This window comes from Glycine max, chromosome 2, assembly GCF_000004515.6.
Source record: "Glycine max cultivar Williams 82 chromosome 2, Glycine_max_v4.0, whole genome shotgun sequence".
Classification (NCBI taxonomy): domain Eukaryota; kingdom Viridiplantae; phylum Streptophyta; class Magnoliopsida; order Fabales; family Fabaceae; genus Glycine; species Glycine max.
Window position 1 is genome coordinate 4914074 of NC_016089.4, and position 13750 is coordinate 4927823.

At 32.3% G+C, this 13750-nt stretch overlaps 1 protein-coding gene across 4 annotated transcripts; it reads right to left on the minus strand.

The window, feature by feature from the left end:
* Positions 1–5921: 5921 nt before the first annotated feature.
* On the minus strand, positions 5922–13188 carry LOC100795454 (GTPase ERA-like, chloroplastic). Of its 4 annotated transcripts, none has more exons than XM_014765156.3 (10): positions 12058–13188; positions 10652–10797; positions 10139–10279; positions 9946–10059; positions 9712–9837; positions 8527–8625; positions 8303–8404; positions 7835–7915; positions 7552–7689; positions 5922–6279 (listed from the first exon to the last, which is right to left on the minus strand). In XM_014765156.3, exons 1-9 carry the CDS (start codon positions 12068–12070, stop codon positions 7603–7605), a joined length of 909 nt encoding a protein of 302 aa, XP_014620642.1. In that variant the 5' UTR covers positions 12071–13188; the 3' UTR covers positions 5922–6279; positions 7552–7602. The 4 variants fall into 4 exon arrangements, with proteins under 4 accessions (XP_014620642.1, XP_014620639.1, XP_003519892.1 ...); XM_014765153.3 differs by having other exon boundaries at positions 5922–6291; positions 11049–13187; XM_003519844.5 differs by having other exon boundaries at positions 11049–13186.
* Between the last annotated feature and the right edge of the window lie 562 nt (positions 13189–13750).

Below are 13750 nucleotides of genomic sequence, written 5' to 3' on the forward strand. Positions count from 1 at the left end.
GTGATTTTCCACGTTTACTTTGAAGCTAATAAATGTTGCTTCTGCATTTTTGAGCACTTGGACGTGGTCTATCACGTCATGAATCATGATCTTGTTTTCAAACACAAGTAAATGGTAAACATTTTGCCCGAATACAAAAGATACTCGATCCCCCGGTTGGTTTTTACATGTCTTTTTTAATCCTCATAAAATAGTTATGGTGTTTTTATTTGCTTTTTTATTTTTATTTTTACTTGACAATAAATGCATATGCATAACTTAATTATAAAAATAATAATTAATATTATTTCAAATTTTGAAAACGATAAATAAATAAAAATCTTTAAAAATTCAACAATTAAAAAGAAACGGAAATAAAAAGTAACTATCTCGATTAAACTTTACGTATAGACATGACATTTAGGCTATCTATGTTTCTTTCAAATGAATGGAGAAGGAAAGAACAGGAAAAGATGAGGCTAATAAGCATTACTTCTTGTAGGAAATGCATCACTTGTCTCATCCTATTAATTTGGCCCATCTAAACTTAATTTTGACGGTTTCAAATTTTAAAAAGTAAGCTTGATGCATGTATTTTAAAGAAGAGTTAGATTAAACTTTAAATCATCTCAGTCCAGTCCAATGTTTTATTTTTATTTTTTTAAGTATAATTTTTTCGAGTAATTATATTGTAAACATTAAAAATTCATTTAATAAATAATATTTAGTATAACATACGATAATATATTTATTTATGTAGATATTATCGTATGCTATACTAAATATACCATATATGTTTAAGTTGTATACTTTACTTTATTCTATTATTTAAGCATAGAAGAGTGAAATTGAAGCATAAAACATGTAATTAAAACTCAATTAAGCAATATAAATTTTCATAACAATTATTCAATCTTTACAAAAACAAAATAATTGATTCTCTATCGAAAATCTCAATATTTTTAAAATTGGACTGCTCGTTGAATTTATCAAGACATTGTTTTAAGGTTAAAATAGTTTATTCGCAGGACAACAGTGTGATTGACATAAAAGAATATAACAAAAAAAAAATATAAATTCTTTGTATGCTTGACAAAAAGGACATATCCCACGTACTAGCGGAATAAAGACCATAAGTAGTTTCATAAAAGTTGTTTAAATTGGTCAAAAAGACTAACATATAGTAGTACTAGACCCGGTAGTTTTCAGCTATGTCTAGCTGGTGGTTTCAATGTTGCATTGTTCCGCTTGGAGTTAGAAGACTGATGTGACTGAGTCTCAAGAGTCCTATTGTAAAAACAATAACAATGCAGAACACGCCCAGCATGTGCTCTGAAAATGCCAATTTGCACTACTGCACTTCGATAGGGCTTGGCGTGCTAATAACCGTGTCACTATTAACTATTTCACCGGGTTAATTTGGGTGCATATGCATGCATGGATCGTCCTGTATGTGATGTTGTGAGTGTATTTACAATCGTCAATTAGCCATTCTATCAGCGTCTTGTATGCATAATTGTTTATACCGTACATTACTCAGCTTCAGGCCAAAGATTGTGTCAAATGGACACAGGTGCATGCCAACCAACTTGCAAATTAATTAGTTAGAGATGCTAGCTAGCAATGATCATTTTTATTTTATTTTGTTTAATGAAAAAAAGAAGAAAAATGTATCTTTATGATCCCAAGTTCATTTAGCATTTACGATAAGAAATTAATGACTTTACAACTGCTTTCGTTTCCAAATTTGATGTCACTGTATGTATGTATGTATACAATTTGGTTACTTATTATTGAATTGACAACAAGGGTATAAGGTGAAAAAAAGTGTGATTGTAAGGAGTTGGGTTATTGGTTATAATGAAGGAGATGTCGTTCTTATCTTGATAAGTTATTGGTTGTGAACATTTGGAATATGAGAGTTATTCTTTAAATGCACAAGCCGATAACATGGTGGATTCTTTTTCTCTTTTTGCTGGGAAGGGGTTGGGATAAGATTTGTTGGAGTAAGGGTTAGTCTTTATGATCTAGAACCACAGGTATATGGTATCCTTAATTTGTAGAAAATATAATATTGAGTTAAGAATTAAGAATGTCTATAATACGATGAGACTAATTTTTCTAATCATTTTGATATACAAAAAATTCGAGCTCAATCTTAAAAACATTCCAAGACGTACTACCCGAATTAACCATGTGAGGAGGTTTAGTCTTAATTCATGCACAAGCTAAGCCAATAATAATATCTTGGCAGGACGTATAACTAGGTCACTTTTTTTTTTAATAAAATTATTTTTTTTATTGAAAAATATTAATTGTTAAAATGTTAATTTGTTAGTAGGAGGGATCTGATCCATAACTTTTTGTCTTCTTTAATCATCAAACTCACCTTATATATCCAATTGTTGATTAAATAAATTTTAACCGGATGAAAACTAGGTATATCAAGAGATATTGATCAACTTTTTGGTGGACGAGATGGATCAGCTTATTCTTACTCAAATGAATAGATGACTTAATTAAAATTTGTTTAAAATCATAAACTCACATTCAATTATTAATTGTGTATGAAATAATAAACTTAATGAAAATTGTGTTATTTTTTATAAAAAAATAATTACCTAATAAAATGGAAAAATATAACCCTTGTTTTTTTATAACCACGAAGAATATGAGGTTCTATGGCCAAAATAATTAAGAATTGAAACCTTAGTCAAATGATGTTGAGTTCAACCATCTTGAGTTGATAACTTTTAGTATTTTAATTATTTTTTTTGTCTTTACGAATATTTTTATTGGAAGTAATCTTATTCAAATTGAATAAAATTATTATGAATGATTGATCCATGCACTTGATAGTCAGAATTCTAACTCATTTGTTACTGAAAATGAGATGTATAATTAATAATTAAGATAGTCAGTATTTAAATCCATTTGTTACTAAAAATCATATGTATAATCGATAATTAAGCCTTTGATTCGTACCCTTTAAATGATGAATAGTAAATACTTAACACATTTTTTTCACTTTTAAAAGAGTTATATTATAACGAATTAAACATATTCCTTTCATTAGTTATAGTCCGTAATTTCAAAATATATGATTAAAATGGGGCTCCAGTTGCCCCCACAATATCTGTCCTTCATCCATTAAGTACACACTTTTCTCTTAAAGATCATGCATGTACGTATGTATATTAATAAACAAAAAGTTACGAGAGCTTTAATATTGACTATTACTTACAAAGAATTGATACGATAAGAGGAAGATCAAAGGTGAAACGGCAGCTTCATTGATGGTGGAAATTAACCGGAATCTTAGGCAACGCATATATTAATTAAATTGTTTCGTGGTTCTCACATTAGCCAAAGAAAAAACAGAAGAAAAATTACGTGAAACTTTAGACAACGATCTTGAAAAGGGATTTTGTCTTGAAAGCAGAAGCTTCTTTTAAGAAATAGATGCGACTTTCTTGCCTGGAAAGTGCGAATGGGGGAAAGGGGAATATTTGTAAATGTTGTTAGAAGATACTTTATGGAGTTAAAAACATTTATCTCAAGTACACCTCTCACTACACTAGATATTTCAATTTCCTTTTTCTTTTGGTTTATGATATTTCATTTTCCTTTTGTTCTCAATTGGAATAATCGTGCGGTCCAAATGGGCTCTGAAAAAGGATGACATTGACCATTTGTCACTCAAAATCGTGATCTTATATTTTGAAGCTAGGCATATTCTATTTGCTGCTTTTGTTCTTAAACTTATCTTGTTGTTCCTTATGGAGCATGATTCTCTCTCGGCTTATTACACGGACATACCAAACATGTTTCTTGGTTTCACAGCCACACTACGAGAAGCTTTCAAGAAAACCTATGGGTTATGTTTATGTTGCCATAGCCCATGGGTACAAGTTTTGAAGCCCGTGAATATATATGTGTGTGTGTGTGTAGCACTTGACAACTCTTTCAAAGAGTTTGAGAACTTGACGTATCATGCGCTGGCTCGTTCCCTAGATATTCCTATTTGAGTTTGGTTAAAGTTAGAGGAAGAGATGGGCTAGGCTATAGGACTGATAAAAGTTAAAGCCTACTTAGAAAATTAGAGAGCCCAATTTTCTTTTAAGTATAATTAATGCTTTGAGTAGTTAAGCCCTACACCTGAATAATTAAGAATTCGTGTGTTTGTTTACATTTTTTAGGAAAAAAGTTATTTTTAAAATTGTAGCAAAGAATAATTTATGTTGTGGGAAAAATTTAATGTAAAGAAAATTGTGATCATAAAAAGCATTTTTTTTATTGTAAAAGGTAATTACAGTTATAATATTTTAAAGAAAGTTAATCAAAATAAATAGAATTTTTTATATATATTTTATGTTTTCTTAAAAAGTTTAAACAAACTTTAAAAAAATTAACAGTGACTTCTTCTTTTAAAAAAAAAAACTGATTCTTTATACGAAAAGTAACTATTTTTTTGTGAGTGATATAAACAACACTTTATATGTGACATTAAGATTGTTCCACTCAAGTCGACTCATATATGCACACGCTTAAACACTCATGCCTAAAGGTTCAATAATTGGTTATGATCATCCCAATAAGACTGACTCATACATATACAATTAAACACTCACGCTAAAGGCTTAATGGGTTGTGGACCAGTCGATAGAGATCATTCCACCCAAGTCGACTCATACATAAATGCTTAAGTACTGACACCTAAAAGGTTCAGTGCTTGGTGGGCTATGGATCGTCCGACCAAGTAGGTCGACTAAGAATAGTGGGATAGACCATAGTGGAACAGTTTAACCTCTAATATTTGTGCCTCAAACCTTTGGCTTAATAACATTCCTTAAATATGAGTGAACTTCTTTTTGTAACCTTAAGTTCACACGCACTCTAAGATTTCGTGAAGGATTCTAGAATTTCTAGTTGTGGGGTCTCCAAAATTCGAAGATGAACACTCTTCATGTTTGAAGTTATAGTAAAATAATTAGAAAAAAATATGTTTTTTCTTAAAAAAAATTGTCATAGATGTTGATACTAGTAAATAAAATTCAAATTATTTTTCTTTTGTTTAAGTTAATGTAATATATTTATTGTGTGTTGATTTGCTATGTAAATTATATTTTGTTAATAAAAAATGTTTATTACTGATTTGCTATGTGAAATATTTTTTGTTAATAAATGATACCATGACAAATCCCCAAATAAAATAATGATACTCCCTCCATTCTTTTATAATAATTGTTGTGTACGAAGAAAAAATTGTCTCAAAATAATTATCATTTTAAATTTTTAATATAACTATTTTTTCTACTTATATCGCTTGTGATATTAATAATATGAGCTAGAAAAATAAAAAAATAAAATATTAATTATAATGTTAATTTTGTAAAATTATTATTTTCTTTTATTTATTATTGATTTTTCTTAGTTTTTGTAAAACAACCTAAAATGATAATTATAATGGAATGAATGGAATATTCTTTATTCACTTAAGGGTTAACTTTTAAGTTATAAACTAGACAAACGTCATGCTTTAACGCTTTAATATAATTTAATTAAGTATTTTTATGGCAATTAGGTATTTATTTAATAACAACTTACCATCAGTTTACATGTTATTTTAATGCTTAAGTAATTAAATTTTTTTATTGAAAATCAAATAAAAATACATTTAAAAGTCATAAGAAAGTATATTTTTAGGCATCTTAATAAACAAAATCTCTTTTTACTTCCTTAACTATTGTCATAATAGCACTAGTTAACATTTGCTTATTTTAATAAACTTTACAACGAAAATTGCAAAAATATGTTAAGAAAAGTTCATATGACAAGTATTTTTGTAAATTAGTCAAACATGGAGTTAAAATTAAACTCCTAATAAGATTTTTGAAAGCTCTTCCAGATACCTCGCAAATCATTAACTAACAATCTTATGGTAAGATCAAAACTTAATTTCTTCAATATAAAGTTCAAATAAGATTTGTTTCCCCCCGGCCCCCAACCAAAAACAATGTAAAAGAAAACCTTAAAATAATTTAATGGAGAATTACATACATCATGGAAAAAGGACCAACTTAGGTAATGAAAACAATTGGATTAGAAAAGGGGGATTCAGATGGTTGATTTTTCCGCTTCTCTGCTACTTCCTTGTTATACAATGTCTGTTTAGTATCGAATCCAGAAGCAGCATAACTCAGAGCTCTAGGAAAGGACCCATGCTCTGCAGCAGCAGTTGCGCATAGTGTAGTATCCAACTCAGCAGCATCGTCCAGTCATGTTAACCCTGATGCTGTCCTGCACAAATATCTAAAGAAAGCTCAGCAAAATTGCTTATGAATCATATATTATTATGTTTCTTATTTATTCATTTGATTTGCTTATTATGTCGTCTCTCAACTAATCTCATAATCAGAACACTTCAACTGACAATATCTAAACAAACGAAAATTATCAATGCATTGTCCACTTTAATTAACATAATTTTGTTGTTTTACTAATTGAATAGCTTGTAGTAAATGGGTTACATGAAAGACTAAGCAATATAAAAAGTTTAGAGTAAAATTTAATTTATAGTTAATAATGCAATAAAAATGTACGAGGCAAATATAAAAAATATATGCATCAATTTAAGTTATAACCAAAGTGAACAATCTTTTTTCAACCTCATTATTTATTTTTCATCTTTATTTATTTATTTTACCATTTATAAAATAAGGGTATGTTTGTGTTTGAATTGCTCTGTATAAAAATTCTAACACAAGTTTTTTATTTATTTGCAGAAAGGACACAGTCCCTGATTTTATACACAATTAAGTACATCAACAGCGGCAACTTCATTTTTCTTTGTTTAAATAAGATCTTAATGGTATGAATACTATTGCACATCTGATATTCCCAATCAACTATAGTCTATCATACAATTTCAACTGAGTAACGCAGTTTACATACACTCTGTTTATACTTGAACAACTAGAGTCTCTATTTTCCAAATAAATAAGTAGACCAACCCTAACAATTGCTTTTCCTTAAAAGCATTACGATTAAAATAGATGGTAAGAAATTCAGGTATAAGTAAACATTATTTCATTCCTACAGTTAAAAAATAAGATCTTAATGGTATGAATACTATTGCACATCTGATATTCCCAATCAACTATAGTCTATCATACAATTTCAACTGAGTAACGCAGTTTACATACACTCTGTTTATACTTGAACAACTAGAGTCTCTATTTTCCAAATAAATAAGTAGACCAACCCTAACAATTGCTTTTCCTTAAAAGCATTACGATTAAAATAGATGGTAAGAAATTCAGGTATAAGTAAACATTATTTCATTCCTACAGTTAAACCGGAAAACAAAAATTAATGTAATTAAATATGATGGGAAAGGAAGTAGAAGCTAATGTGAAAATTGCTTCCATATCTTAATTTTTCCATTCAGCATATTTTTTAATTCACATTACAAATTGACATGCCTACAAGGAACGGAATAGGGTTAGTGTCAGAGAAAATAGTATACAGTTTAAGTTTTGATGGCAAAGGTGGCAAGGGATCTTAACTTACATATTATACTAGATGTCTGATAATATTTGTTTTTTGTTTGGCATCTTCTCATTATATAACACGTATCTGACCCCCATAACCATAGTGATTAAGAAGCCCTTCATCTTGTCGCCAATTTGCTCTAACCTTCACTTCAATCTGTTCAGTTCAGAGTTCAAACACCAGAATAGAGTAAATATTCCAGTCTAGAAGTTAAAATGCATGCCACATCAGCAAAATATGCATGTCCAGATTCAAAATGAGTAGCACAGATACAGAATAAAAGAACTATGTAAATTGGCACCTCAAGATAAACTTTCTTCTGTAAGAAGTCTTCAACGTCAAGGCGGGCAGCTGTTGCAAGCAGTTTCAAAGCCTTTCCTTCCTGAAATAGTTGAGCACAACATAAATGTTGGTACTGTTCAGTCTTTAAGATGCACCAGATAAGTGCTCATTAAAGGGGGCAGGGTCATCTTTTAGCAGTGTTTTGATTTTTTATCAAATAAAGACAATTACTAAGATTAAAGATGAACAAAATATAAGGAAATTGAGATTACTTGATTGCAAGGCATGTCCAGGGTTAACAGCAAGACATAAAAATTCTTTTTTTGCAACAATGTTGTCAAATACTCAAATGTAGTGTTAAAGAGAGTAAATACAAGGCAGAAAAACCGTAATAACATTGGCAGTATTGCCACAGCTCTATGTGCTGTACAAAATAAATTCCACATATTCCCAAATGATCCACTGAATTCGGGTACAAGTGACATACTCTTCCAATAAGGATAATCTTCTGTGAGTTTTTCTCAACCAAAATCTCTACTTGTATGTATTCTTTTGCATTTGGCCGAGCTTTATAGTTTACAACATTTACCTGAAAGAATTGGACATAAGAAAATATTTCCAAATATTTTGACAAAAAGAGATCAGTTATTCCTTCAATTTGGGAGGGGAAGGTGGGCCATATCACAAATAAAAAATGAACTTCATGATTACCTGACATGCATATGGAATTTCATTTCGATACTGCATAAAAATCTTTTCTCTAACAATTTCAGCTACAAAAAATCTTTCTGGATGCTCACTGACAATATCCTGCAAATTAAGGAACAACATTAGCATTAGGGCAAGCATAGCACATGAAAGAAACAAATATGCAGCAGAAATAACAAGGGGTATATTAAAGTTCTTATTGTATCCAAAGTTGCTAATAGCCTGCTAGGGTGATAGCAGAGGGGATCTGCACTATGCTATACCCACACACTTAGTGAAATCTATATATAGAGCAATACGCAATAGCACACAACCACACACTATTTGCGATACTGGAACAATATTGATGGCATGGTTTCTGCAATGGTGCATATCATCACACATTGGTCATGCCATTTGGGGTGTAGCTGATCAACACAACATTATATGATATATATCATCTGAAATGCTTTCTTTTTCCAGTTCTTACGGTACAGGGACCATTATGGTCATAATGCAGGTATAATTAGCTACACAGTGGTTGCCAGCAACCACTAACAAGCCTTCTCCATACTATTATCACACTACCAGTCTAGAAGTGCATGCCACTCTGCCTAGAAGTGGTATGGTATATTGACAAGCTAATTACAATGGAATTGCTGGATTTAGGTCAAAAAAATATATGAATCAGGACGCATATGCTAAGCTACAAAATGATGCCGTGACTTCTCAAGAAGTAGGATCTATAATTGTATAATGTCTTTATACAAGCAAAGTTAAAATGATTCACCACAGAACATTATGATGTCAAAGGATCTATGTAGCCAATCCCACATAGTGGGAAAAGGCTTGTTTGCTTGTTTGTTAGATTTATTGTCATTATACAGAGGGAAAAATCAATAGGTATTGTTATGAATCAAGTAAGCATGCATATTTGACAGTCATGGACATTGATATACACCCTGGTTCACTTCAGTGAGCTTAAACATGGTAACTACTAGCCAGTTTTCACTTCAGTTTAAATGAAAACTCTATAATCAAATACATTACTCTTTTCATAGTCAGGCGTGGAATACCAGAAGAAATGGATCTTTTGTGGTCTAATTGGCTCTTGTTTTTATCTCTAGCTACGAAATGAAATAGTGGCAGCAAAAATAGAAGTTTGAATGAGGGCAAGGCCAACAAAATTCTGACTTAGTTTTAACATGCCTTTGGATAATAAGCTGGTCCATTGGGAAGCTTTGACAGTATCCAGTCCTTTACATCTTCAACCCCCTGACCATATTTGGCACTTACTGGTATAACCTCATCAACATCAGTTAATTTCTCATACCACTGCAAGGAATTTGAAATAATTGGGACATAAAACACAGGAAAAATCATGCCAAAACCAGTGAATTAACTAATACATGCTAATATAAATACTAATTACTCTGTTCCAACCTCAAGTTTCTTTGCAAGTTCACCAGGTTTAACAAGGTCCTTCTTGTTTAGAATCAGTAGAGTGGGAGGTTTATCTTTGAGGTCTCCTATGCCTTCTTCCAACAGTCCATCAATCTAGAGATAGGAAGCGATTTGGAAAAACAGGAAAGAAAATAAAACAAACAATTTTGTAAAGGAAGATGTAGCTCCATACTTTTTCAGGAGCTTTACGAGCATCAACAAGAACCAATACACAGTCAGCATTAACTGCCGCACTGCGAACATTTTTCATCATCATTGAGTCTAACTTATGCATTTCCTTCTGTAGTACACCAGGTTTGTCATAAAGTATCATCTGCAAGAGATTCAAAAGTCAGAAAAATAAAAAATAAAAAATATAAATATAAATTCTATTGTACATCCATTAATTTAGTAAAATTCAGTATTAAAATTTTATTCAACTGAAAAAGTACTTAAAATTGTTTTAACCCCAAATCAGTATTAAAAATATTATTCAACTGAAAAAGTTTTTAAAGTTGTTTTTAACTCGAAATCAATTTTGGAGCCAAAAGCAGAGACCAAACATGTTATGTTACCATTAACCTAAAATCTCGTTAATTGGTATTTCAACATGATTTTGAATAATCCAACGTGAATCCAAATAAACACATTCAGGCGTTTAGTAGGAAAAACAAACCAAAGGACTAGCTAAAAATAGGATTGAAACCTGATAATCCTCGCCAGAACATATACACAGAATCCGATGCCTTGTTGTTTGAGGTTTATCTGTAACTATTGACAACTTTTGGCCAAGCATTTGGTTTGCCAGTGTACTCTTCCCAACGTTTGGCTTCCCAAGTAACGTTACATACCCTGCGTTTCAAGAAAATGTTAAAGCATAACCCAACTCTAAGCATTCATATCAACGACTAAAAACGACAAGAGGAGTGCTAGCGACACTCCTCATCTAATGATTCTATCTCCTAATTTAGAAGTAGGACCACCAAAATTGATAGATTTTCAATAAATTTCGGCTAATTACAAATAGAGTGTTAGAAAGACAATCTCAGAGAGGGTGTGGCTAGCATTCCTCAAACAAACAAACCCTAAGGCGAAAGACGAACCGCTTCGGTGGTCGGGACCGAATTCAAAGTCGAGCTCCTCGCCCTCGTAATCATCGAGCAGGGCCATGTTCCTGTCGGGCTTGTCACTGAGAGATAAGAACGATGAGTCGTCTCCGTGATCATCACCGTCCAAATACGAATCTTCTCCTTCTTCCAATTCAAGCTCCAATTCCTCTTCGCTGACCCAGAACTGGTCCTGTTTGTTGGAGAACGCTTCTAGGCGACGGTGTCTGCTTTTGCAACAGAGGGGTGAGAGCGGTTCGGTGCGGTTCCGGTGGAAGGTGGAGAAGGCGGGAACGGGGAAGAAGAAGAGAGAGTGTTGAGTGGGAACAAGAATAACAGTTGCAGTTGAAGAAGCGAGCTTCTCCATTGCCAATGCCGTTACTACGCTGCGCTGCTCCTTTTTTTATCCAAGTTATAGGATAATAAATCATTATTGTTAATTATCAATGAAATCCTTGTGTTGGCATCAGGAGTCGACTTGTCACCCGTAAATATGCAAAATTTTAAAAATATTCAACTAACTATTATATTTGTCTTGCCCAAAAGCATAATTTAAAAAATAGGACCAATGTTTTGATCCAATTGGAACAATTGATAATCACTCGTGAAATTAGTGAATCGGTAATTTTGGAACAATTTGATTATAAGTTGATCCACAAAATCAACATTTGGAACCAACCATGACTAAACATCAAGCAGCAATCAATTCATTTCTTCTCCAACACCCCTTGGTTTTGAACAAAAGAAGGTTCATTCTCTTATTGATCATGAAAACAAGGTCTGATGCATAGATATAATGCAACAAATTCTAAACAATAAAGACATTCATCAAATTCAGAACATTCTTCTTTTCAACACCAATGATGATGATGATGATGCTCAAATCTGGAAATTTGCTTTGAATGGTGTGGTGCCTACTAGGTTCGTTACTCTTAGAACCTCTCTTCTTCAATAGGAATAAAGCGTGTTCAAGGAAACGGGAAGAAATTATGGGCTCTAAAAATACCTCCCAAAGTCATGCATCTTATTTGGAGGATTCAACCAGATTTGTCTTCCTTCCAGAGTTAGGCTTCGTTCAGAAGGAGTTCAATGCCCTTCAACAACTTGCCCTTTTCTGCCACAACCATCTTGAAAACCCTAGACATATTTCCTTCAGATTTGACCATGCGGTCTCAGTGTGTCTGACCTTAGGTATATGGCAAAAAATTTAGCAACAAGTGCATCAAGCAGAGGGTATCCAATAAGTAATTTTTCTCCTCATTGACACATTGAACCACGACCAAGATTGCAGCAAATGGGCCATTATCTTAATGACCATATGGCGTAGGCAGAGAAAAAGTTTGAGATGATACTTGAGACCTCGCCGGCAATGGCGGTTTCTTTAGCTTACCAAGACTTGTTTGAGTGGATGATCGTAATCTGATTGATGTTGGGTTATCTGGATATGCATATACTTGTACTCGAGTTGGGCTTTCTGAAAGGTTGAATAGGATGCTTATGAACCTTGAATGGCATTTGCTGTTCCAGAAGCCTCTATGTAAATCGGACCACAGGCTCTTGTTGATTCTTCAGGATAGGGAAAGGTCTTCCCCTGGTTCATTTCCTTGCTTCTTGGCTGACTCACGAGGACTTCAATCGTTTTCTGCGAAGCTCTTAGGGTCGTGGCTCGAATTGGGATCAGGGGATTCTCTCTTTCTCCGATGATCTCCAAAATTGGAACCGGGAGGTGTTTGGCAATATCTTCCGAAATAGGGTCTCCTTAAGCAAATTCAGAGATTGGAAGCGTGCTTGGGCTCCTCCTTTTCTGATGATCTCGTTTACAGATAACAAGAGTTGTGGCGGGAATAGGAGCAAGTGCTGATACAGGAGGAACTATTATGGTTACAAAAATCTTTTTGTTACAGCAGGGGATTTCGTCCATTTCTATTTATCTAACTCTTTCCCTGAGTTGGACATGTTGGCTGCCAGGCCAGCTTGGTCTTCAAGCAGTCTTCAGGCAGGTTTGGAGTGTTCTAAGATGCATCTAGCATTTCTCTTTTTTTTTTTTCTTCAATTTTACTCTTCACGCTTCCGAGAAGATCTTAGGGAAGAGGGTTGTTCTTCCAACAGTGTCTTACATTTTTTAATTTCTTTTTGAAAAATATTTGTTACCAATTAATTTAAAAATACCAGTCCAAGCAAAACTCAAATCCGTGATTTTTAACTTATTAACACAACGTTATAACCAATTAAGCTGAAGAGTCAAGTATGTTATAACATAACACTAAATTTTCTAATATATATTCTAACATCCATGCTATAATTAAAAATTAATCTAATGATTAGATGATTAAGATAATTATAATGATGAGTCCAAAATCATAAATGTCCTATTTGGTTTAAAGGTCTATATATAATGATAATATATAAAAAAATAATTTTTACTTCTTCAAAGTTATTGACATTTTTTACCCATAAGTTATTAAAATTATTAAATATATTAAAAAATATTGATTCTAAGATTACAAATGCTCATGAGAACAAGAGTAAAAAGAGTGAGAAAAAACATAAAACCGGGAACTAGTCAATCCAAGTAGAAAACTTCAATGCAGCTAAATAGAATGTTTGTAGTACGAACCATACGATTTCATAAATGATACGATTTCAAAAATGATTTGTGCTAACAAGATAGATCTTCAATGCAACTATCCTTTATAATT

Excerpts from the sequence above, each read along its gene's own strand:
- LOC100795454 (XM_014765153.3), bottom strand. The coding sequence starts at position 11,418 with ATGGAGAAGCTCGCTTCTTCAACTGCAACTGTTATTCTTGTTCCCACT. Across the intron at positions 10,280-10,651 it reads GTTCTGGCGAGGATTATCAG|ATGATACTTTATGACAAACC; the intron begins GTTTCAATCCTA and ends AATCTCTTGCAG. Across the intron at positions 8,626-9,711 it reads GACCAGCTTATTATCCAAAG|GATATTGTCAGTGAGCATCC; the intron begins GCATGTTAAAAC and ends CTTAATTTGCAG.